Source organism: Schistocerca cancellata, chromosome 1 (assembly GCF_023864275.1).
Source record: "Schistocerca cancellata isolate TAMUIC-IGC-003103 chromosome 1, iqSchCanc2.1, whole genome shotgun sequence".
NCBI classification, from domain to species: Eukaryota; Metazoa; Arthropoda; class Insecta; order Orthoptera; family Acrididae; genus Schistocerca; species Schistocerca cancellata.
The window spans coordinates 484941300-484968816 of NC_064626.1; the positions used below are offsets into that span (position 1 = coordinate 484941300).

Below are 27517 nucleotides of genomic sequence, written 5' to 3' on the forward strand. Positions count from 1 at the left end.
CGAGGACACTAAACTAGATGAAGATCAAATAATTTTTAGCCGACTGAGCAAGAAATTACGACTGCCATTAACAATGGAACAAATAATGCACCAGGTACCGATGGAATAACCAGAAATATACTAAGAAAACACCAACAGTTCAAGTAATACAATCCTTACATATCTATTCAACGAAGTTATAAGACAACAGAAAATCCCTTTACTATGGGAGACAGCTGAAGTCTTATTGATTTTGAAGCCAGGAAAGCCATCAAACAACCCCAAGTCATATTGCCAATAACTTTATTGTCAGTTATTGGCAAAACATTCTATGCAGTTCTAAGATCCAGAATGCAAAAGTTCATTGACAAAAAACAACTAATACCATCAATACAAGAAAGTTTCTGTCAAGGGCACTCAACAATGGACCCAATATTTAGAAAAACTAGTAACGTTATGCAGGCCCTAAGGTTTGGGGATTGTGCTTTAGCGCTAATGCTGGATATAGAGTGAGCCTTTGATAAAGTGTGTCACACTGGGCTACACTACAAATTAATAAAGATGAGATTTCCATATAAATTAATAAGATTGTTATCAAATTGTCTGGATGATCAGCCAACTGTTGTACATATAAATATAGTAAATCAACACCTTTTTTCTGAAAGTGGGAGTACCACATGATGCTATACTTTCATCAATATTGTATTCTTTGTACACTGTGGATATCCCACTCCCTGGAAAGTGGAATGAGCAAATTGCTTTATACGCAGATGATACTGCCTATTGGTGCATTCACCCAAAGCCAAAGGCCTACATTGACTTACTTCTAACTGTGTTAGCATCCTGGAACCCTGGTTATCCAGAAAGAGAATTAGAACAAATGCAGAGAAAAGTCAGCTTATAGTCTTCCACCACAAAAATCTAAATCAATATAAATTACAAAAAACAGAAGATCTATGTATTGAATTAACAAGGGAAAAGGTGAGTATCTTGGATTAACTTTGGATTCTACTTTGACCTATAGACAAGCTATAAACGAACTTATATTGAAGGCAAGGAAAGGACTAGGACTACTCAAATTAATAAAAGGGAAATTCAGTGGAGCTATGTCATGCATTAACTGATGCATATTATAGTTTCATACGACCAACACCTGATTATGCGGCACTAATATGGCATATGTCAAGAACACATACGCCAAAACTTTGTAGTACTGAAAGAAGAATACTAGGGATAGCTGTAAGAACAAGCCTTAGCACCAGTAGGAGTGATCTATACCATTTAGCCAATATTCAGTCAATAGAATACAGATTAATACAATTAACAGCTAATTGTGGATTGTCAAGAATTGCTCCAGAAACTAAAACAACATAACTTTTCTGACAACCACAAATACATCTAGATTTTCCAAGATGCAAATACCGTATCCTCCAAGTGTTATCGCGAGAGTGATAGAAATACTAATCCAGGATTGCAGCACAATTTACAGGAAATTCAGCAAGAATAAAATATATTGCAGGATCTGCAAGATCAAAATTAACAAGAAGAGTAATAAATATATAAAGGATGCAATTTAAGTCTACTAAGGATATTCGGGGAGGTTTTGTACCTCAGTAAGAGAGAAAATTTAAAGTTTTAATCACTTCACCTTCCAGCCATGGTGGAATATTATGAATAATAAGTAAAACAGCCCAAGTTGCAAATTAAACAGGCGCGTGGTCTGAGGGGCCTTGTCATGGTTTGCACGGCTTTCGCATTGTGAATTTGAGTACTCCCTCAGGCGCGCGCGCGTGTGTGTGTGTGTGTGTGTGTGTGTGTGTGTGTGTGTGTGTGTGTGTGTGTGTTTTGTCCTTAGCGTTAAGTTAGATTAAAGAGTGTGTAAGCCTCGGGACTGATGACCTCAGGAGTTTGGTCCCATAGGAACTCACCACCACCACCACCACCACCACCACCACCAAATTGAACAAATACAGTGTCACCCCACAACAAACATTTACCTTTGGTTCCAATGAACCCATTTGTTTGATAATGAGCCCACCATTCCCATAAGCAATGGAATAAACACACACACACACACACACACACACACACACACACACACACACAGAGAGAGAGAGAGAGAGAGAGAGAGAGAGAGAGAGAGAGAGTCGTGATTCATAGTGGCTGCAGGATCAAAAAGGCGTCTGTTCTTTTGGACATGTCCGAAACAACAGAAACCACATACTTAAAATAATGATTCTGTGAAAGTGTACTTCTCCTTCTTTGCCAAATCTGATTACTGAGGGTGCTTTATTGCTGACATTTTCTCATCATGGTTTAAAAAAAAATATATTATTATGTTGCCTACACCGGTTGAACAAAAGACAGCTGGAACCAAAAATAAATGATCGATCAGTGTTGCACTAGATCCTCCTTTTGACGGAAAGTCATTGAGTGAAACTAAACAACAATTTAGGAGACATTCTGAGCAGCCATTTTAGGCTGTTTGCAGATAACGCTGTCATTTATTGTCAAGTTATCAAAAAGATCAAAATAAATTCCAAAACGATCTAGAAAAGATCAGTATGGAGCAAAAATTGGCAATTGAGCCTAAATAATGAAAAGTGTGAGGTCATCTATAAGAGTGCTAAAAGCAATCTGAGTCATTCCATGTCAAGTGTCCCAATTTAGAAGATGCTCCTAACTCGCCCATTTTTATGAATTTTGTACAGTGTGTATCTGAACTATACAAAGTTTCATGCTCACCTGTAACTTGGTTGAAGCGCTAGAACCACTTTCGTGAAGACTACCTTTACTGAGACCGAAAAGTCAGGAAGAAATCTTCAAGTTTGGCATTCCACTGTTCATGATGTAAAAGAGCAAGACTCTTGCTTCTGGGTACAGTGGTAAAACTTTTTGTGCTCTACACACAAATGATGGATGTAGAGTTGAGAAAGCAATGCATTCAAAGTGGGCAACAAATCATGTCACAAGAAATTTGTCCTACACAACGGGCATAAGTAGTGGAGAAAGTGCGCCATGGACTTGGTCTTTTGCCAAACTACTGTCTGTCTGGGTGTTTAGCATATCACAAATTTGGGCCTGGCTTGTGTGCTTATTTACTGTGCTACCATCCTGTAAATTTGCTAAAAAACACGAATGCATCAAAATATACCCATGTTCAAAGTTGAGATCTCAAATTGGACACCTACCACATTACATTCATTAACACTATTCAACAGATCACATTTCATTTTATTACAAAAACTTTTAATTTTGGTGTCTCTTTGGGTAAGGTGCAAAAAATTGCACCTTAAATTTGAAATTTTGTTGATTATGTCTGCAGTGTTTAAATATTCATTTTCCTGTTTATTTGGTGATTTTAAACCTGTTTGTGACAGGTTCATTATTAAATCTAACCATTTAACAGTACTAGAGATTGCTACATAATTATTGTGAAGCTGAATGCTTATTAATTTTATTTCTTTTCTTCATTTAGAACTTGACAATTTGATTTTAGTGCCTGAAGCACATCAAGTTGTTGCTAAAATGGAAAAACATGATCAAGTTAAAGTATGCAGTTTTGGAAATACTGATTCCCCATGCTATTGAACGACATACAGTGCCTCAAAAGGACTAAACCCTGTAAAGTAACTTTCCTTAGAATTCAAGAATTACTTATTAGACGGAGTGGTTTTCACTCTAGCGAAAATGCTCAACTATGTTTCCACCATGAAGCTTTACTCCTACAAAGATTTGAATTTTTGCAAAGATCATACTGCAACCCATTTGGTAAGAAAAAACATATTGCACAAAAAAGTTTGCGCTCTATCAACTTAGAAACTGCTGACCTATTAAAAAGGATAACTGTGTCTGATATTAAACCAGGCCAAAAATGTGCCCTTCATGTAGAAAAGAATTTGATACACTGAAATATTCACAAATAGAAGTTACATCTCAGTCAGATGAAGATGATGAGACTAATGTTGCTCAGAATTTGAATACAAGCTTAACAGCTATTGCAATATCACCATTAAAATTTCAACGAATTGGTGCAAGGGATACAGAAGGACATGCAAAGCACAAAATATATCAAGTTGAAGGTGCAATTATTAAGCAAATTGCAGAAGAGGGAGGACTTGATCCCAGTAACTGGAGCAACCATCCACAAGCAAGACAAATTACATATATCAAATCATAATGAGAAAATTCAAATTTTGACCTTACTTCCCCAAAGCTGGTCTATCAAAAAGACTATAGAAGAATTTTGTATTTCAGAAAGAATGATAAGGAAGGCGAGAAAGTTAAAAGCTGAACAGGGAATATTGGCGCAGCCCAAAGTTAAATATGGGAAAAAGCTTTCTGGGGCTATGAAGGCAAGGGTCATAGAACATTTTTATGATGAAGAGTTTAGTCGGATTTGTACAGGAAAAAAAGACTGTATGACTGTTTGGATTGAATGAGAAACTTAAACTATGTTGCGTACCGCAATAAAAATGGACCGGAAATTGGATTTTCCAAATTTTGTGAATTAAGGCCAAAGTGGTGTGTGACTGTAGGCACAGCTGGTTCACATTCAGTTTGTGTCTGCACAATACATCAACATGTGAAACTAATGTTGGCATATAGCCCACTAAAAGAAGATTACAAAATATTACTGAGCAAAATTGTCTGTAATTTGGAAACAAAGGATTGCATGCTTCATCGCTGTGAAGTATGTCCAAGAACAGCAACTCTACGGGAATATTTGGAAAGCACTTTCGCAGATACTGATCGTGAGGATACAATTCAGTTAAACAATGGACTTACACTGACAGAGATACATTTGAAACCAGAGAAATGACAGCTGAAGAATTCACTGAACTATTAGTTACAAAATTTTTGACCCTTTTTACTCACCATTACATTGCAAAGCAGCAGAGCAAGCATCTCCAGTTCACTAAAGGTGGTCTCAAACTAGGAGAACTGATTATATTAATGGATTTCGCTGAAAATAACTCCTTTATTGTCCAAGATGCAGTTCAAGGATTGCATTGGGAAAATAGTCACACTAGAATACATCCATTTGTCATTTACTACAAAGACAATGAAGACCTAAAAAGCATCAACTACTGCATAATCAGTGATTGCTTCCGACATGACACAGTTGCAGTGCATGTGTTTTTAACACACTTTATCAAATCCCTGAAGTGCATTTTTAAAGAAAATAAGCATATTTATTATTTTAGTGATTGTTCTGTTGCACAGTACCAAAATTTTACGAGCTTCTGAAATCTTTGCCATCACAAAAAAGATTTTGGCATTACTGCATAATGGAATGAGCCATGGGCAATCATGTGACGGAATTGGGGGCACAGTTAAGGGTTTAGCAGCAAGAGCAGCAGTACCCAATTGACAACCAAATCTTAACACCAACTGATCTGTTTAAATATTGCCAAAAACATGTGCATGGCACTGAATTTATCTATATTAAAAAAGAAATTATTGAAGATGCAAAAATTGATCAAAAAAAACATTTTGAGGATGATGTACAGTGTCTGGTACAAGAGACCATCACCATTTTGTGCCAATTGATGAAAAGTGACTTCACATTCATAAAGTATCAAATGATACGCTGTCCTTTACAGCAAGTGTTAATCGATACGCTAAAGTTGCTACTAAACATGTTGCCATTACTGAACTACAGCCTGGCCAGTATGTCGCTTGCGTTTATGATGGAAAATGGTGGATAGGAAATATCTGTGAACTTTCATGTGAAGAAAAAGATGCCTTGATTAATTTCATGCATCCCCATGGAGATGCACAATCATTTCACTGGTCAGCTAGAAGAGACATACACTAGATTCCAGAACAACAGATAATTGCAGTTATACTAGTTCCAGCTGCTTCAATGATGGGGCGGCAATACAGTTTGCCGGAAGCAATAGTTTTGGACATCAACAATAAATTTAAAGCATGCTCACATTCAGGCTAGGGAACCTGTTAGATACTCACATTGTGGTTTGGGAACCTGCAGTAAAGAAACCCACCCATGGCTGACCTTGCATGGCTATCGGGTGTGGCCCCTTGGCGATGCGGCTACCAGTCACTGAGATGGTAGGGGCACAGCCACCATGGACCAATGAGGGATTTTTCTCCAATTACAAAAAAATTCAATAGCTTAGGTGCAATTTTTGCACCTTACCCAAAAAGACACCAAAATGAAAATAAGTTTTTCTAATAAAATGAAATGTGCTCTGTTGAACAGTGTTAATGAATGTAATGTGGTAAATGCCCATTTTGAGATCTCAACTTTGAAAATGGGTATATTTTGATGCATTCGTGTTTTTAGCAAAGTTATGGGATGGTAGCACAGTAATTAAACACACAAGCCAGGCTGAAATTTGTGATATACTAAAAACCCAGACAGACAGTAGTTTGGCAAAATACCAGGTCAATAGCGCACTTTCTCCGCTACTTATGCCTCATTAAAGTATGCGACAAATTTCTCGCAACATGATTGTTGCCCACTTTGAACTAAGATTATGCCAAATCCATTGCTTTCTGAACTCTTCTTCCATTATTTGTGTGTAGAACACAAAAAGTTGTACCACTATACCCAGAAGCATTAGGAACAGTGGAATGCCAAGCTTTAAGATGTCTTTGCAACTTTTCGGTCTTGGTAAAATTGGTGTTCACAGAAGTGGCTCTAGTGCCTGAACCAAGTTACAGGAGCGTGGAACTTTGCATAAGTTCATGTAGGGTCCTCAACTACATACTGTACAAAATTTATCAAAGTTAAGGATGGCTGAGCTGGGAGCCCTAGGACACTACACGTGGAATGACCCATCTGTTAAACTTCAGTTACATGATAAGTCAGTCTACTCTAAAGCTTGTAAATTCAACTAAATACCTAGGAATTATGATTACAAGCAACTTAAATTCAAAAGAACACACTCAAAATGTTGTGGGGCAGGCAAACCAATGGCTGTGTTTTACTGGCAGAACACTTACAAAATGCAACAGATCTACTGACGAGACTGCCTACATTACACTTGTCTGTCCTCATTAGAGTACTGCTGCATGGTCTGGGATGCGGGCCAACAGAAGCGTTCGATCCCACGTGTCGGCTTTGACCCGTGACGTGAGGGTGATGTCGGGTGACATCATGACGGCGCGGAGTTTGGTTTGTGAGTGTGGCATGTTTGTAGATGTCGTCATGTTGTGGTTTGTTGTGCTCTCTGGTGGTATGTTCAGGGTTTTCGTTTGTGTGGTGTAATGGGCTCAGTTTGCTTTTGCTCATTATCCAGAATTGTTAGTGTCGGCTGTGTTTGTAGTGGAATTCATTTCAGTGAGTTAACTATTTTGTGTGAAGGTTAATTTAGTGTTGTTCACTGTACGTCATGTGGTAATTTAAGTAACATTAATTGGTTGTTGTTTTTGTTCAGGAATGGATATGACTGATAAAATTAACAGTGCGCAGGTCAAGCGAAGTGTTCCCAATGTGTGGCTGGGTATATTGATATTGGTATCGGGAGCTATATAGGCCAAAGGAAGTGTTTGACCCTAATTTATGGGATCGGGAGCTGCTGTTGAGCTATATAGATCCAGGGAAGTGTCCGATTCCAGATGATAATTGTGTTTAGTGGTATTTGGGGAGTTTTGTGATGTCGGTTTTTTTCGTGGTTTTGTATGGGGGTGGGTGTCTAAATTTGTTTATATTTAGTTTGCCCCCCACCCAAAAACACCTCATTTCCCGCGCTTGTCCCGTTAATGTCATTAGCTGATTTGTTACACGAAAGCTTCATTAAAATGCAGAAACTATCTGACTGAATCAAAACGTGTTTTAGCAAATCTTGCACTATCGTTTACAAAACGCTGAAACATATTTCTCAATCTGTGATACAGTAACATGTATATTCATATGTGGACTATTAAGTCTCCCCAGTTCCCTCACTGCCTTTCAAGTACATGGTTGGTTTGTGGGAATTAAAGGACTAAGGGTATTTAATACGGAGTTAGTGACACCAGCCAGAATTTTATCGAACTTTGAAGTAACTTGCATTTTATAAACCCCCATAGTTTTTGTATTCACTGTTCAGCGCTGTTTAGAACAGTAGGTAATGACGAAAGTTACGGTTTTGATCTTAACTTACAAAATAACATGTAATACGTTGGAACATACTGACACTGTGTAAAGCCACAACCTAAGTTCTAGAGTCGACTTCCTTCCATTGGGCCCCGAAACCTTAAGTAACAGACAAATTTTGAAACTTTTTATTTCACTATGTTCTATACATGCGAATTATTATTGTGTTGTAAACTTGTTCATTTCCTATGCGTAGGCTTACATATAGCACCATCGAAGACACTTTAGCAATGTAACAAATGGAAGGAATGCATCGTTTAGAGGATACTAACGAATGCTACTTGTTTTAAGTACTTTCATTGACAGTTGTAAGGAACATTAAAGTCAATTCGGAATGAGGTCTCGTAAAAAGATCTTATTTATTTCTCACAATCAACTGGATAGAGTTTTAATACTTTTACACCAAGTGAAGACGAAAATCCTCCGCATAAACAATCACATTGATAAATATAACACACGTACACGCACTCAGTAAACACTTCCTACAACCAGTCACACTTCTGACGTTTCCAGTGATGGACATTTCTTTTTTAAATCAAAGATAGTTGATTTTAGTATTTCATATTGTTTAGCAGGTGCTGCCATCTTGGATGATCAACTTGTATTTGTTGCAAGTTTGTGTGGATTTGAAATTATAATAAGTGATTATTGATAGTGTCCGTTGTTATTCTATTTCTGTTTGCTAAAGGTAAATATTGAACAGATATTGAATTTTCGTAGTAGTGTATTAATTTGGAATATTTCAATCCTACAGCCTTCTTTATTTACAGGGAAATCATGGGAAGGGCAACCAGTGCGTCATACCGCGAATGTTGAAATTGCTGGAAAACCTAATGTGACAATGTCTAGCTAAAGTGTTAAAATATTTGAGTAATTGTGGGAATATTAATATAGAATGTGTACGTTATCTTGTGTGTGACCCTTTATTACAATGAATATCAGAAGAAGTTAATTTTAATAGCGTGTTGTCAACGTACACAATTTGGTATACGCGGACTGTAAATGCAATACACAAAATTATCCCTGTAAATACCGCTACAGTTAACCATCGAAGAGGGGGGCACGTGCATGAATTAAGCCAAGTAACTTTCAGGAATCAACCTTGTTATTGTTCGTTCTGGCAATAAGTGTGTGGGTCTTCGGTAATTGTTTGGCCATGGTTGTTCAGTTTCACCGTAGTTACAAATTTTTTTATCATTCTCGTATCTCTGTAGAAGAAGTGATGTTAGCTTATGTACTGACTCATGGATGTCATCCTTCTTATGAAACTTGCTTTTGGTAGGCGTAATGGCTGCATCAACGGAAAAATCGAGTATCGCAGGGCACGAAGACAGGATGAGATGTTTTGTTTGCGATGGAGCAGCGACTGGAAGATACTATATTCTTGCTACTTGCAGAACACAGACATCCAGGATAAGATTAATTGAAAAGTTGGGTCAGCTTGTCGGTGAAAGGTATGTTGTAACTAATTGCAAATTGTTGTGATGTTATATCAGTCCTGGTTGACGTAGTATTGTTGGTTTAATAACGAGTGAAAAATATTAAAGCACATATTCCGTAAGCGTGAAAGAACTGCTTATAACATAGGATAACTCGTGCAGTTCATGTCCAAACGGCTTTTGTAACAACTTGTTAGCAGACCACGAATTATGTTGAACTGATTTACCACTTGTAATTGTGCATGGGTCAGTGTGTGCTATGGCTATACTTTGTGTTGACTACTTTATTATGTTCCTCTGTATATTATCCAACACTTCGTTTGTTTTTAATAATAAAATCCGTGTGAACATTTGTTCATGTATAACAGAAAAGGAAAATATTGAAGCTGAGATACAGTGGCAGTAATAAATTTGTTTTTAAATTGTGAGGCAGGTCTGACTAGACTGAAACTACCTTCCAAATTTTCAGGTATAGTTGACAGTACCTTGCCAATGTACACAATCCCAGTATCCATGGAATGTGTTAAGCTTCTGAAACATCAACAATTGTGTGATGAGAACCAGAATGACACTGTGAAAATACTAACATGTGCTTGTGCTCAATACACACTTTGCACCTCATGTTCATAAACAGAAACATAATTTTCAGCAAAACCAATATGCAGCATTGCAAACTCTGTAGAATCTTCGCTCAGAACCATTTCCTTTTGCTGATATTAAGATGCAGACTGAGCTCTCTTTGTACAACAGTGAACAAGAAACTGAGGAATTACGGAAATTCTGTATTTCACTGTATCAGCTATAGAGCTTTCTTCTTTGACTTTAATAATTTTAGAGTTTTTTTTTCCATCTTCCAAACATATCACAATAAATTCAAAATTTCCGGTTCATCAGCTTTATCGGCTTCTTTGAAACCTCTACCATTTTGACGTTTTACATTCATTCCATCAACAAAGCTCACTGGGTGGCTGGCATATCATGGTTTAAGCAAATTTGTTGCTGTAAAAACTGGAATATTACAATGTTTCCTATGAAGCCTGCTGATAGCATTTATGAAATTTTTGTGATATGTGCACAAACATATGTTATGAGGTAGTTTGCCACTTAATTGAACATGTGGGCATTCTTCTGTAAACTCGGATGTCCCAATTTTAATTTCAGGGTGCTCCTATTTGAAAACCTCGTATGTTTCCATGAATTGGACGTGACTAAGTTATGAATGTAAACTGTCGTTTTCTCATTATTTTCTCTAATCATATTCTGTCCTCCCTTCTTGGTGGCTGGCAACTGACGACACTACACTAGAAACCAGTTACCATGTCTCTAGTTTCAGAACCAAGGCCTGTATTTTGTGGACTTCTACAATGACTGTGTCTTTCAGACTTTCCATCTGATGAATTTCCACACTCATGAACATCTACAACTTCAACTCGAGCTGTGGCTTTACCTAGAGCACTATATGACTTATATTGTGATAAACCAGCTTTACTAGGTTGCATCTTACATTACACTGTGTGTTCTAACTCTGTCCCTAGTTCTAGCTCTTCTTTCTTCTAATAAGTCGTTGTTTATGTGGACCCAAATGCAGAAACTTTTGTTTCTGCTTCTGTTGACTTTTTCTAGCTTCTTCCTGATGCTGCTTCTTAATTTCTTCTTATTTTTCTTCACTCTTTAACTATTCTTACCTCCTTTTCTTTCTTTCTGCTGCTATTAATTTCTGTCGTTCTGCTGCTATTAAGGGCATCCCATTCTTTTAACCTTAGAAAAATATAATGCACATTTAATTTTCTATTTTTATAGTATTGGTTGAAATTGGGAAATTTTCAATAGTGACATTAGTTACACATGCACACAAAGAAGTAAATTGCTGAACAACATGAAGTTAGCCCTAACATTCCTCTTAATATAAAACCTTAATTACATGAAAGTGGCTCGTGTTGCGTAAAAGTCAATGCTATTGTTATATGTTATTTATCATAACTTGTAATTTACCTACTTCAATTTTATACTGTTTATGCAATACATTAGGGTATGTAACTGTAATATAAACTATGAAAGACTAATTCTTATCTACCGATTAGTGGAAATCTAGGTCCAAAATATCCAATAATTCACACTGTCATCACATGAAAAATGTATGGCCTTATGAAAAGGGCTACAAATGATGGAGGGAAAGCAATAATAGGCAATAGACATTGTTATCATGCAGTAAAAAGTCCAGCCTTTTCAAGCAATATATAAAAAGTATCAAATTTTAAACTTTTAAAATGATAAGTATGCCATACTTTACATGGAATATCCCATAAATGCCGGGATGGTTCCTTTGAAAGGGCACAGCCGACTTCCTACCTTAATTTGATGGGACCGATGACCTCACTGTTTGGTCCCCTCCCCAAATAAATCAACCAACCAACATGGATTCAGAAAACATAGATCATGTGACAACCAACTCTCAAATGACATCCTGCAAGCCATGGAACAAGGGAGGCAGGTAGATGCTGTATTCCTTGACATATGAAGAGCATTTGACACAGTATTATGACAATATTTATTAATGAAAGTATTATCCTATGGGATATCGTGCAAAATTTGTGACTGGGTTGAGGATTTCCTGGTAGGGAGAGTACAGCTTGTTATGTTAAATCGAGTGTGATCGACAGATTTAGAAAGATTTAGAAATCACTTCAAGTGGGCTCTTGCTGTTCTTGCGGTATATTGATGACATCACAGAAAATAATTTCAGACTTTTTGCAGGTGATGCAGTTAGCTAAGGCTAGGAAAAAATCTTACTTTCATAGTCTTGGATGTTACTGAATTTAGCATTTGTTAAAATGGACAAGTGAGGAACACACTTTTTTTTTTTTGTTTTCCCCTAAAAAAATTCTGCTCTGAGATACAGCCCACCAAAGATGACACTGCGCATACCATTTTGAAGATGCAAACTTTGGAAAAAATTTTAAATTGCTGTATCTCTGGAACAAAGATCATTGCTTTATGATAATAAAGAAATCTTCCATTTGGACTTAATCTGTCAAAGTTCATTTTCAACTTTTTTATAATTTACGATTTTTTTTTTCCCCAAAAATGCCAATCCACAAAATTATGGATTTTTTTTAGTACCATAAAGTTCTACATCTTCTGAAAAGGAGAACTTCCACTTTTAGATTGAACATGTTTTATAAACAATTGAAGTTTTTGCCATACATAAAACCTGTTTTATTACCACATTATCACATAACAGGCCATAAAAATCAGAACCTATGCTTATTTGACATAATTTTAGTTTTGAAAGATGAGTAAGATACTCATTTTTCAAGCATTTTAAATGGTTCCAAAATGAACGTGAAAGGTTCAGAGACTTTAAGGTTTCAATTTATACAACTTCTGTGCACTCTGTTTTGTACTGAAATTAGCCAGTCTGTGAAGTAAAAATGTGTTCCATTGCTTCAGTACCTCCCTCTGATATAGAGTGATGCCTTCCTGTTGAACCAATAGGAACTGGAGCACTACAATCTTCAAAACATCATGAACAGGAAGTGAGCACTGATGGCATTGTTGCTGTCCTTCAGCAACTGCTGTATCCAGCAGCTGGTCCATGTGGGAGCATAAAGTTCACTAAAATTTCGTTTAACTCATAACTGGTGTCTATAATCTTTCCAATCCACCAGACACACACACACACACACACACACACACACACACACACACACACACACACACACATATATATATACCTAAAAACAAAGATGATGTGACTTACCAAATGAAAGTGCTGGCAGATCGACAGACACACAAACGAACACAAACATACACACAAAATTCAAGCTTTCGCAACAAACTGTTGCCTCATCAGGAAAGAGGGAAGGAGAGGGAAAGACGAAAGGATGTGGGTTTTAAGGGAGAGGGTAAGGAGTCATTCCAGTCCCGGAAGCAGAAAGACTTACCTTAGGGGGGAAAAAAGGACGGGTATACACTCGCGCGCACACACACACATATCCATCCACACATATACAGACACAAGCAGACATATTGAAAGACAAAGAGTTTGGGCAGAGATGTCTCCCTTAAAACCCACATCCTTTTGTCTTTCCCTCTCCTTCCCTCTTTCCTGATGAGGCATCAGTTTGTTGCGAAAGCTTGAATTTTGTGTGTATGTTTGTGTTTGTTTGTGTGTCTATCGACTTGCCAGCGCTTTTGTTTGGTAAGTCTCATCATCTTTCTTTTTAGATATATTTTTCCTACGTGGAATGTTTCCCTCTATTATATTCATAGATAATAGAGGGAAACATTCCACGTGGGAAAAAAAAAAATATATATATAATAGAGGGAAACATTCCACGTGGGCCTTTACAAATGTCTGCTTGTGTCTGTGTATGTGTGGATGGATATGTGTGTGTGTGCGAGTGTATACCTGTCCTTTTTTCCCCCTAAGGTAAGTCTTTCCGCTCCCGGGATTGGAATGACTCCTTACCCTCTCCCTTAAAACCCATATCCTTTTGTCTTTCCTTCTCCTTCCCTCTTTCCTGACGAGGCAACCGTTGGTTGCGAAAGCTAGAATTTTGTGTGTATGTTTGTGTTTATTTGTGTGTCTATCGACCTGCCAGTGCTTTTGTTTGGTAAGTCTCATCATCTTTCTTTTTAAATATATATATATATATATATATATATATATATATATGAATATAATAGAGGGAAACATTCCACGTGGGAAAAATATATTTAAAAAGAAAGATGATGAGACTTACCAAACAAAAGCGCTGGAAGGTCGACAGACACAAAAAAAAAAACCACAAACATACACACAAAAATCTAGGCCTTTACAAATGTCTGCTTGTGTCTGTGTATATGCGGATGGATATGTGTGTGTGTGCGAGTGTATACCTGTCCTTTTTTCACCCTAAGGTAAGTCTTTCCGCTCCCGGGATTGGAATGACTCCTTACCCTCTCCCTTAAAACCCATATCCTTTTGTCTTTCCTTCTCCTTCCCTCTTTCCTGACGAGGCAACCGTTGGTTGCGAAAGCTAGATTTTTGTGTGTATGTTTGTGTGTCTGTCGACCTGCCAGCGCTTTTATTTGGTAAGTCTCATCATCTTTCTTTTTATATATATATATATATATATATATATATATATATATTTTTTCTGATGCTGTGAATCTCAATATTACACTGCTGTTTCTGAGGTGTTGGCCGAACGAAAGAAATTTCTTCTTTCTTGCTCTTTTAAAGTGTATGCAATATGAGTTCGCCTCTCAATTTGAGTCCAAAAATGTGTCTTCTGAATTCCTTTCACAGGAGTAGTTTGTGTGGACCATTCTTTTTTCTCCTCACGGAATTCTTCGATTTCCCCTTAGGACAAAAGAATGAGGGCTGTGGATTTCGCGACTCTTGTAAAATCCTCATTATTCTGAATCACAGCTGTATTTGGCCTGGAAAGATTGTTTTGTAGCATGGTGCTTTAGCAGGCTGCCTACACCATCACAAGGACCCTTCCCATGACCAGTAGCACTGTAGACCCATTCAGTTGGCACAGGCAACTTTACTAGATTCAAACAGCTGGTAACGATTTTTAAAATGACGAGGAGCACCATCAGAAATAATTATGATCTTCTCTGCCCCTGTTTGCAGTTGAAGAATTTTGCACATTGCTAGCAAAGCATGTGCTGAGTCATGTCCTGTGCCATCACTTATAACTGCAACACTTGTGGTCTTGTTTTGAAAATGTGTCACTCCTGTAAAAATTGAAACCTGGTCATTACTCCAATGATACCCTTGTACTTCTTGTGGGAGAATTACAGACCAGTTCCCAGCAAAGTCACAGTGAAGCGTTAAACATAGTTCTTCAGCCTGTACAACACCCTTTCACTTCTGTAATGTGTTTTTGTTGCAATTTCTTCAGATGCTGGGGTGTGTTACTGCTTTCACAGACCGTTTACCAAGTTCATCAGTGAAACTGTCAAAGGCAACATTTTTCTTAATTAGTTTATTTTCCTCCAATGTCACAATGTAATTTCTGCAGAGTTATCTGCTACATATTCCGGGCCAAGTGTGTGTAAAGACAGTCCTCCCTGTACAGGGCAGTCACTACATTCTTCAAACAAACAAGTCTCTCGCTTTATGTCACACACTACTAATGACTTCACACGCTCAACTAAGGTGTCATATGTCATGCTCCAGTAAGTTCTTCAAAGTTACCACACACAGTTCAAAATTCACACAGTACACGCATAAACAGACATCTCTAGGTGGGTGTGGAACTACACTCTTAGGCCGTATTGCATAAAAATTTGATCTTCCTATATGTGAAGTTGTATAGTTGCTCTTATAAATTGCAAAAATTTCTTTAATACTGTGAGTCATATACCTCTTCACTTTCACAACATTTTGACCTTCAACTGTTAGAGTTATAGTGTCTTTTTTTGGTGGCACTTTGGAACAGTTCCGTTAATCTTCCAGCTAAAATGACTGCACTATTTGAATTTTGGCTGCTTCTACAGGATGACCATAATAAGGATCCAGCTTCCCAAAGACTCCTTTTACAGAACTCACCTTCTTTGATTTCTCTAACTCCTACGGTACTTTGATACCAGTGGAATGTGCTTCAAAATTGGTTTCTTTGAAAATGTCTCTGGAATAATAGTTAAAACTTGCACCTTTTCACTGTGGGATACACAATATTCAACAGCTGTAAAAAAAAATTCCTGGCGAGATATGCAAGAGTGCTTTGGTTCATTTCTTCCGAAGATGAAATTTCTACTTTGAAGAGTGTGATCAGTTTTGCTGTAGTGTATTCATCCATAGCTTCAGTAATTTCTCTGTGCTTTCATGATGCATAGAGATTATGACTCAACTTCACTGACCACGGCTTCTTAAGAGGACTAACACTTACCTCTGTAGTTCACTGATTCAGGGTATTTAATTCTTCCTCTAGTGATGCAGAATCAGCATCATCTGCACCATGGGAGGCTTCACCTTGTTCAGGTACTATCATTGTTGTTATTCTGGCAAAACATTTAGAACACAAAAAGTCGTCACTGGAAACATCTTCACTTTGATACAGAGTCTTCAAATGAGAACACTTATTCCCAACCTGAACAAAGTCTGTTATATATATACTCTTTTATGGATATGCAAATAGCCAACACACTTCACTCCCTGTGGCCCCAGTCAGAAGACATTTCAAGCAGTCTTTTTCACAAAACGTTCTGCGACTGTGTCAACTGGCAAATTCTTCACGAAAACACAGAACTCACTGGATGCTCTCAGATTTCTTAGAAGTCTCTTCAGTAAAAGGCTTAGCACTGAACAACTACAATACAGAAACCTGCAGTAAACAATCATGACGAAGAAACTGACAAGAAACAACAACGAGGTGTAAGAAAGATCGGCAACAATGAAAATGGAAAGAAATAACTGCAAGAAAGAGTGTGATAAGAAATAACTGCAACAAAGACAATAGAAATAAACATTGTAACAAGGAAATTAGTAAGAAACAACTTCAGTGAAGACATCATTACCCTTGAAAGTTAAAAAAATGATTTTTTAAAATAAAACCTGTCCAACTTAAAAGTGGAAGTCCTCCTTTACAGAGAATATGGTACTACGTGGTACTAATCAACAGAGGGGAAAAATTTAACTTTGATGGATTGGCATTTTTGAAAAAAAATTTTTTTTTTTCTGTAAATTATAAAAAAGTCAAAAGGTGACAGTAAAAGAACTTTTGACAGATATGTCCAAACGAAGGATACCAGTGTAACCATAAAACAATTATTTTTCAAATATAAAAAACTCTAACAATATATCTAGAACTGTTATAGAGATATAGTTTTTAAAAAAATTCCAAAATTTTCATCTTCAAAATGATGTTTGCTGTGTCATCTTTGGAGGCCTGTATCTCGGAACAGGAATTTTTTTGGGGAAAACAAAAAAATACGTGTTTCTTAACTTCCTCCTGAATTTTAACATATGCTACATCCAATAACATCTGAGACTATGAAGGTAACCACCCAGCCTGAAGTGATACAGATTATGCCATCTGCACAGATATCATCATATCTTGATAAGATCTCAGACTGATGGAAAGATTGGCAACTTGATTTAAATGTTCAGAACTGTAGAATAATGTATTAAACAGAACAAAAAGTATTGTATGCCTATGGTATCAATAAATCACAAGTGGAGTCAGTCAGCTTATACAAATGCTCTGCCATGCAGGTCACATAGGGGGTAATTGGGACCGACTGACCACCTATCGCCCTAAGCCAATGATGTCATTAGGCTATGGTATGGAGGGGTGTAGTGTTAGCACATTAGACTACCAGCCGTTAATGACTTTGCAACTGTGCAGCTGCTACGTCTCATACAAATAATTCCTCAATTGGCAGCTAATATATATGCCTGGTTGTTATTTGTAGGGACGTGAAATTCATCCATAAGTAAAGGAGGTGGCAAACTTCAATTCATTGTTAGAATACTAGAGAAATGCAGTCTGTCTATAAAGGAGATGGCTTATGTAAGTCTCGTTTATGTTAAGATAAGTAAATTTATATCGACAGTTGTTTTGTTTACTCCATTGTGTTATAATTACTCGTTCTGTTCTGGGGGTGTGTAGTTGTTATGCATGTACTGATTAATTAATAAAATGTTGTTTTGGAAAGCTTTCATGTGTGTAGTAAAAAATACTGAACAAAAGGTTATGGGCCCAGGTACACATGCTTGTGCCAATCATTCATATTGCTACAAATGAGTGGAACAGCCTCAACTGGACTGCCAGTGGTTGAAAAGTTGATCGGGCGTGGAATTTACTCAACATGGAAATTTGCCATGAAGGTGTATTTGGTTCATGACGAACTGTGGGATGTTGTTGAAAACACTCCTTGAGATCTGATGAAATGGGACGATTCTTGGAAGAAGAGAGACAAAAAGACACATTTGTGGGTTATACTTTTCGTTGACAACATTAATTATTCCCATATAAGGGACACACAAACGGCAGCAGAAGCCTGGCCGGCCTTGGAAGAGGCATTTGAAGACTCAGGACTCACATAGAGTGGGCTTTAGATCATTAATCACTACCAAATTAGATAAAAGCAAGTCAGTAGACGACTACTGTGATCGAAGAATAACAACCGTGTTTGAGTTAAATGAAATGAGGTTTGCCGTGACTTCAGAGTGGATAGGAACTTCGCTTTTGGCGGGATTACCTGATCATTATCAGCCTATGATCATGACACTTGAATCTCCCATGACGTGTGTGCCACTGTTTTCTATTACAGTTAAACTTCTACAAGGTGTCAAACGCGAAAGTGCAAATGGAAATAAAGAACCTGTTCTATATACAGATAAGAAGAGGCCTATAAAAACATATTATTAAATGCTACAAGTGCAATAAACCTAATCATATTGTTAAATATTGTTCTAGCAAGGATGAAAATGGAGGAAGCTTGTCAAAAAATTACGATGGCGGATATATATTTAGGAAACAGACACAGCAAAACAAAGCTTTTCTTGCTGTTGCTGTTAAACAATCTCACGAAAAGGATATGTGGTCCTGTGCCTTGACTCACATTACTAATGATGAAAAGAAGCTTCATAATGTCAAGCCATGTAATAGTTCGGTGACTAGCATGAGGGATAATGGGTTAGTAGCACAGGCTAGTGGAAGTGTTGATCTGACCTTCTATACTGGTGATAAAACAGTAGAAGCATCCAGCGTTATTCATATCCCAAACTCAGCTGTAAATTTGCTCTCAGTTAGTAAAATTGTAAGCAAAGGACATAAAGTGACTTGAGGTGGACTGGCCATAAAGTGACTTGAGGTGGACTCATCTAAGATGCAGAAGGTGAACTAATTGCCAGAACATTGCCAATAATGGCATCTATTGTTTAAATAAAAATGAGATGATAGAGTGCTACTGTACAAAAGATAGTGGATTCTTATGGCATTGCAGGCTAGGACATAAGAATTGCAGAAGTATGGTGAAGTTGTCAAAGGTTTCAACGGGACTAAATGAAGATATTGTGGCCAAGGATCCCTGTGAGTTGTGCATCGTGAGAAAACAGTCACGTCTTTCATTCAAACTTAGCAAAAGGTATTCTAAACACATCTTAGACTTAGTACATTCTGATTTGTGTGTGCAAATGGAGACAGAATCTATTGGTGGAAGTCATTATTTCCTCACATTTATTGATGATTTTTCGAGATTCAAATTTGTTCATTTCTTGAAGGAAAAAATCTGAGGTAATAAGGATATTTGAAAACTTCAAAGCCATGGTGGAAAAGCTGACAGGCAGAAATATCAAGAAGTTGTGGTCTGACAGTGGAGAGGAGTATGTCAGTGATGATCGAAAAGGATTTCTGGCTTTTGAGAGTATCATCCATCATATTATCATCATCATGGTGGTGTCGAGAGAGCTAATAGAACTTTGGTCAAAAAGGCTCGTACTATGATATTCAATGCTAACTACCAAAGGAGTATTGGCTGAAGCTGTGTCTACAGCTGGAAACCTATCAAAACGTTCACCGTCAACCACACTGCCCATTCTCCATCTTTTGGGCGAGGACACCTTCCTGGGTGCATTTTCTACCATGCACTATGCAGTATCGATTTCTGCATCACCAAGGGGTGTTTATCTGACACGTTCCACACCCAGGAGGATTCCCTCTTTTATAGGTCTATGGAATGAATAATTAATCTAATCTAAGATGCCCACCCCACTGGGGCATCGGGATTCCCGGCAATGGCCATCCTGCCAGGTGGCCTTTGCTGCGGCTGGATGGCACCCGTGGGAAGGGTCCCTGGTCGGAGTGGGTGGCATCAGAGCGGATGACATGCGACAAATCGGTGAAACACCAGCAATCTCTAAGCAATCACAAGCTCAATTCAACGCACAGAAGTACGACCCCAAATCATTCCCCTCCCTGGCCACACCATGGTAGGAACGTCAGGCTAAGGATGGCAGCGAATCTTATTCGCCCAGGTACCTTGTATGTTCGAGAGCTGATGGGGAATCTTTCATGACAATGAAGCCTCAGTTTTTTGTTGAGCATTTAGAGAACAAGTGTTGGGAGGTGGAGGGCTTGTCCATAATAAGATTTGGGTCAGTCTTAATCAAAACAGCATCCTCTGCCCAGTCACGGGAGTTAATCGCTTGTGACAAGCTGGGGGATGTTTCTGTAACCATCACACCCTATAAGAGCTTAAATATGGTCCAGGGTATCATATTTCATGAAGACCTTCTTTTGCAGTCCTATGATGAGCTGCACGCCAGTTTAGAGTGGCGAGGTGTACGTTTCATCTGGCGTGTCCACCGGGGTCCAAAGGATAATCAGGTTGACACTGGTGCCTTCGTCTTGGCCTTTGAGGGTGATACATTGCCCGAGAAGGTCTAGGTGATGGTCTACCGGTGTGATGTAAAGCCTTATATCCCTCCCCCGATGTGGTGCTTTAAGTGCTGGAAGTCTGGTCATATGTCTTCCCGCTGTACTTCCATCGTCACATGCCGAGATTGTGGACGCCCATCACGTCCCAATACTCCATGTGCCCTGCTTCCCATCTGGTCAACTGCGGAGAGCACCATTCGCCTTGCTCGCGTGACTGCAGGATTCTCCAGAAGAAAAGGAAAAATCATGGGGTACAAGACCCTGGACAGACTGAGGCTAAGAGAAAATTTGAACGCTTGCGTCCTGTGTGTATGACATTGTCTTACGCCGCCTCTACAACAGTTCTGGCACCATCGGCTCCGCCAACACAGGTCACATCTCAGAGTCAGAAGACTACACCTGCACCCTTGATGATGGGATCATTTCCCTTCCTGTTGCTCCTGCAGCACCTACTTCGTGAGGAACACCCCCCCCCCCCCCCCCAACCATCGGGAACATCTGTCCCTACTTCGAAGCCAGAGAAGTGTAAGTCTTTTTCGGCTTTCCTCACTAGGAAGGGGTCCGTTGGGTCGCTCACTTCCCATGTTTCTTCTAGTGGGAATGACGACACCCACCATTGGTTGAAGAGCCCAAAAGTAGCTGGTTGTAGGGCTTCACACTCATCCTCAGTCCTGGAGACTGAGCCAGTGAAGTCCTCCCAGCCAGGGAAACCCAAGGAGAAGCGAGAGAAATCCAAAAAGAAAACCCCTAAGACCGAGGAAATTGCGGTGGCACCCACACCACCACTACCTACAAGCTCTGTGGCTGAGGATGGGGTGGAGATTTTGGCATCCACAGAGGACCTAGATCTTGCCAGACCATCAGACACAATGGATATAGATTGCTCAGGCAATAAATCGGTGGCAGTAGTTGACTCTGAGGCATAAACTACCTCATTGAATGTTCCATATCTTCCCAGTCTCACGATGTCATCCTCCAGTGGAATTGCGGCAGTTTTTTCCACCGCCTAGCTGAGCTACGGCAACTGTTAAGCTTTACACTTGCTATCTGCATCGCCCTCAAAGAAACCTGGTTCCCAGCAATGTGGACCTCCGCCCTTCACGGCTATAAGGGATATTACAGGAACCGTAGCAACTGTAATCTAGTGTCAGGTGGAGTTTGCGTTTATGTCCTAAAATCAGTCTGTAGTGAAACTGTACCCCTTCAAACCCCTCTCGAAGCTGTGGCTGTCTGACGGATGACACAGGAAATAACTGTCTGCTATGTATATCTTCCTCCAGATGGTGCAGTATGCCTGAATGTATTAGCTGCACTGATTGATCAACTCCCAGAACCTTTCCTACTTTTGGGAGATTTTAATGCCGAGGCAGAGATGTGGAAACTTTCCTGTCGCAATTTGACCTCTGCCTCTTAAATATTGCGGCCACCACACATTTCAGTGTGGCTCATGGTAGTTACTTGGCCATTGATTTATCAGTTTTCAGCCCAGGACTTCTCCCATCTATCCACATGACGTACTGTGTGGTAATGACCACTTCCCCATCTTCCTGTCACCGCCCCAGCGTCAGGCACACGGACGCCTGCTCAGATGGACTTTGAACTAGGCAGACTGGGGAACTTTCACCTCTTCTGTCACCGCTGAATCTCTCCCACAAGGTAACATCGATGTGGTGGTTGAGCAGGTGACTAGCACAATTGTTTCTGCGGCAGAAAACGCGATCCCTCGCTCTTTATGGTGCCTGAGGCTTAAGGCAGTCCCTTGGTGGTCGCCGGAAGTTGCTGAAGCAATTAAGGTGCGTCGGTGAGCTCTACAGTGGCATAAGCGGCACCCTTCCCTGGAGCACCTCATAGCCTATAAACGGCTCCGTGCCCGTGTTCACTACCTTATCAAACAATGGAAGGAGGAGTGATGGGAGAGACACGTCTCCACCATTGGGTGACATATGTCACCTTCCCAAGTCTGGGCAATGATCAAATGTCTTTTCGGGTACCAGGCCCCAACAGCTGTCCTCAGTGTTACCATAAATGGCGAGTTATGTACCAACGCAAACGCGATTGCCGAGCACTTTGCTTGAGCCTCTGCGTCGGAGAATTACCCCCCAGCCTTTCGCACACTCAGATGGCGACTGGAAGGGAACGTCCTCTCATTCACTACACATTGCAGTTAATCCTATAACGCCCCATTTACAGAGTGGGAGCTCCTCATTGCCCTTGCACATTGCCCTGACACAGCTCCTGGGCCTGATCGCATTTACATCCAGATGATCAAACATCTCTCATCTGACTACAGGCGACATCTTCTCATCATCATCTTCAACCGGCTCTGGTGCAGTGGCGTCCTTCCATTGCAATGGCGGGAGAGCACCATCGTTCCGGTACTCAAACCTGGTAAAAACCCGCTTGATGTGGATAGCTATCGGCCCATCAACCTCACCAACGTTCTTTGTAAGCTTCTGGAATGTATGGTATGTCGGCGGTTGGGTTGGGTCCTGGAGTCGCGTGGCTTGCTGGCTCCATGTCAGGGTGGCTTCTGCCAGGGTCGCTCTATGACTGATAATCTTGTGCCCATCGAGTCGTGCCATCCGAACAGCCTTTTCCAGACGGCAACATCTGATTGCCTTCTTTATTGACTTACGTAAAGCATACGACACGACTTAACGACATCATATCCTTGCCGCATTGTATGAGTGGGGTCTCCGGGGACCACTCCCGATTTTTATCCAAAACTTCCTGTAGCTCCGTACTTTCCATGTCCAAGTTGGTGACTCCCATAGTTACATCCATATTCAGGAGAATGGAGTCCTGCAGGGCTCTGCATTGAGTGTCTCTATTTTAGTGGCCATTAACGGTCTAGCAGCAGCTGTTGGGCCCTCCGTCTCACCTTCTCTGTATGCAGACTACTTCTGCATTTCGTACTGCTGCTCCAATACTGTTGTTGGTGAGTGACGCCTCCAGGGAGCCATCCACAAGGTGCAGTGTTGGGCTCTAGTCCACGGCTTCCATTTTTCAGCAGCAAAGTCGTGTGTCATGGACCGTGTCAGTATCGTACCGTTTATCCGGAACCCGCACTTTACCTTAATGAAGATCCACTCTCTGTAGTGGAGACATATCAATTCCTAGGACTGGTGTTCAATGCTCGATTGACTTGGCTCCCTCATCTTCGTCCGCTTAAGCAGAAGTGCTGGCAGCACCAATTGGGGTGCAGATTGCTGTACGCTGCTGCAGCTCTACAGAGCCCTTGTCCAATCCCGAATTGACTATGGGAGTGTGGTTTATGGTTCGGCAGCGCCATCAGCATTGCAGTTACTCGACCCTGTGCACCACTGTGGGGTTCGATTAGCAACGGGAGCTTTTAGGATGAGTCCGATGTCCAGCGTACTGGTGGAGGCTGGTGTCCCTCCACTGCAGATGAGATGTGCGCAACTGCTCGCCAGGTACGCAGCACACATTCATAGGTCCCCTGAGCATCCGAATTACCGTCTCCTTTTGCCGCGGCTTTTTCTGCCCCCGGCAGTCCGTCTCCCGCAATGGCAGCCCAGATCGGGGCTAACGATTGCAATTCGTGTGTGGTCCCTTCTCTTCGAACTGGAGTCCTTCCCTTTACCACCTCTACTTGTGGTCCATTCACGTACGCCTCCATGGTCTACGCCTCGGCCACAGCTTCGTCTGGACCTTTTGCACGGCTCTAAGGACTCCATTAACCCTGCCACTCTCCGCTGTCACTTCCTCTCGATTCTTGACGTGTTCCAGGGCTCTGAAGTGGTTTACACCGACGGCTCAATGGCTGATGGTCACGTAGGCTTCGCATATGTTCATGGAGGACATATTGAGCAGCACTCCTTGCCAGTCGGCGGCAGTGTTTTCACTGCAGAGCTAGCGGCCATATCTCGTGCTCTTTAGTACATCCGCTTATCCCCTGGCGAGTCGTTTCTCATGTGTACTGACTCATTGAGCAGCCTACAAGCTATCAACCAGTGCTACGCTCGCCACCCTCTGGTAGCGTCAATTCAGGAGTCCATCTATGCCCTGGAACAGTCCTGCCGTTCCGTGGTGTTTGTGTGGACCTCTGGACACGTTGGAATCCCCGGCAACGAACTTGCCGATGGGCTGGCCAAACAGGCGATGCGGAAACTGCTTCTGGAGATATGCATCTCCGAAGCTGACCTGCCTTCTGTCTTACACCACAGGGTTTTCTGGCTGTGGGAGACGGAATGGCATAACATCATGCACAACAAACTGCGTGTCATTAAGGAGACTACTAATGTGTGGAAGTCTTCCATAAGGTCCTCTCGCAGGGAATCGGTTGTTTTCTGCCGGCTCCGCATTGGCCTGGTCAGAGATGTCGGAAATTTAGTAAGCCTCATTTCTTCACAACAGAATGAACACTTTACGACTTACGCCCCCAACAGGCCAAATAGCTGAAGAAATTTTATTAGAGACAACGCACTGTCCCCTAACATCGCTGACAACCAAAAACTGTTGACCTTGTCAGTCATATCCTTATGTACCAAAGACATAAACAAAGCAATTTACCAAAATTCACACACTGTGAACCGAAAAACTACAATAATGTCGACATAACAAAACCAAAATCATTAACTCACTGAAAAATATTCCGCTGAAAGCACTGTCACCACCGATACCACACACTTGCAATGCTACCATGCAAGTGAACCCCATACGCCACACAACAAGCTACCCATAAACATACCACCGACCGCAACAATACGCCACCTTTAAACATGCCACACACGCAAAATAAACAAAAAACATCACCAAACACACCACCAGAGAGCACCACCGATCACATCAAAACGACTTCTACAAACACGCCACTCTCACAAAGTAAACTCCGTGCCATCGAGACGTCGCACACCACAACAGTTTTACGTCACGGGTCAACGCCAACAGGTGCAATCGGATGCTTCCCTCGACCCTTCTCCAGAACTTTATTACATAGGATTTCTGGGAGATCCAAATTTTTCCTTTATCATGATCCCCTAATTTCCTGACAGTACTACGAGGTCATCGGTCCCTTGTTCCTAATAAAACAATGCCACCAGTGTGAGAATAAAATGGACGAAACATATAACTCAAAACGGAAATAAAGGAAAAGCCACAAGAATGAAGGGAAGGCAATGAACACTAAAAGGAACAAAAGAGGACAAGAAAACAACAGAGACACTAGAAACAGAAGAGAGTAAAGCATGAAAGCAGATTACAGTGGCTGGCCAACCACGAGAATAAAAAGGGAAAGCCAGCCATCTGCAACACATTAAAACCTCCATAACAGGTCAAGGGAAGTGTTCGATTGCAATTTTGATTTTCTTGGTGTTTTTTTGTGGTAGGATTAAGTTTGGTGCTGGTGGTGAAAGTTTTGATATTTATAGTGTGGTATTGGTTGTTTCTGTTGACCTATATAGGTCAAGGGAAGTGTTCGATTCCAGTGGATTTTGTGTGTAGTGGAATTCGGGAAGGTTGTGGTGTCTTGTTATTTTAGTGTTTTTTGTCGTTTGGTGTCGTGGCGAGTGTTAACCTTTAGTTTGTCCCCATCCAAAAACCCTCAATTTCCCACGCTTTTCCCGTTAGTTTGATTAGGTTTTTTTGTGGAAGGTGTGTGTGTGTGTGTGTGTGTGTGTGTGTGTGTGTGTGTGTGTGTGTGTGTGTGTGTTTTGGTTTTTCGATGTATTTTCGTGTTTGTTGTCACCTTTATGTAATGATGTCATAGGTGCCATATTGGAGTCGTAGTGGATGGTTGTTTCCGCTATATTTGTGACATCATGGGTCAAAGCAGACGGGTGGAATCAGACGCTTCCGCATTTCACTGGAGAAATTTGGAACGAGTGAAGCCAAGCCGGTGTCAACACCATTTGAACTTGGTTTGCACTTTGAAGCAGTCGTGATACCAAAGTACCATATGAAGAAGCAATAAGAAGTCTATATCTATCCCAAATCTCACTGTAAATCTCCTTAACAGATATAACCACTGCTTTAAAAAGATTCATTGGTTGTAAAAAGATTGCTTAGATATTTAAAAGGAACCATGGACTACAGGCTAGACTTTTCCAGAGATGGTAACAGAAATAATGGCCTTCAGTGTCGCAGATTGGGGAAATAAAATCAGTGACAGACATCCTGTTTCTGGTTCATGCATAAAATTGCAAAACTCTTTTAATTTCATGATCTAGTAGAAAACAAAAACCTTCTACTTGTGATGCTGAATATATGGCCTTGGCATCAACTGTTCAAGATTTACTGTGGTTGGGACAACTTATGTCTGAGGTAGATCCAAGCAGTCTCGTGAAGTCACTTACAGTATATTGTGTGATATAGTTTGTCCCCATCCAAAAACCCTCAATTTCCCACGCTTGTCCCGTTAGTTTGATTAGGTTTTTTTGTGGAAGGTGTGTGTGTGTGTGTGTGTGTGTGTGTGTGTGTGTGTGTGTGTGTGTGTTTGTGTGTGTGTGTGTTTTTTGGTTTTTCGATGTATTTTCGTGTTTGTTGTCACCTTTATGTAATGATGTCATAGGTGCCATATTGGAGTCGTAGTGGATGGTTGTTTTCGCTATATTTGTGACATCATCTAGTGACCAACTCTGGATCAAGATATA

At 40.2% G+C, this 27517-nt stretch overlaps 1 protein-coding gene across 3 annotated transcripts in view; it reads left to right on the forward strand.

Annotated features, from left to right (window-relative positions):
• Nucleotides 1–8212: 8212 nt before the first annotated feature.
• The window catches only part of LOC126177742 (uncharacterized), a 92636-nt gene continuing 73331 nt past the window's right edge, over nucleotides 8213–27517 (forward strand). The window contains exons 1-2 of one of the 3 annotated variants that reach the window (XM_049924479.1): nucleotides 8213–8774; nucleotides 9369–9540. In XM_049924479.1, coding sequence (XP_049780436.1) covers nucleotides 9374–9540 — 167 coding nt within the window. In that variant the 5' untranslated portion in view covers nucleotides 8213–8774; nucleotides 9369–9373. Of the gene's footprint in view, nucleotides 8775–8860; nucleotides 9229–9368; nucleotides 9541–27517 lie in introns of those variants that run through there. The other 2 variants (XM_049924480.1, XM_049924478.1) reach the window with 2 other exon arrangements.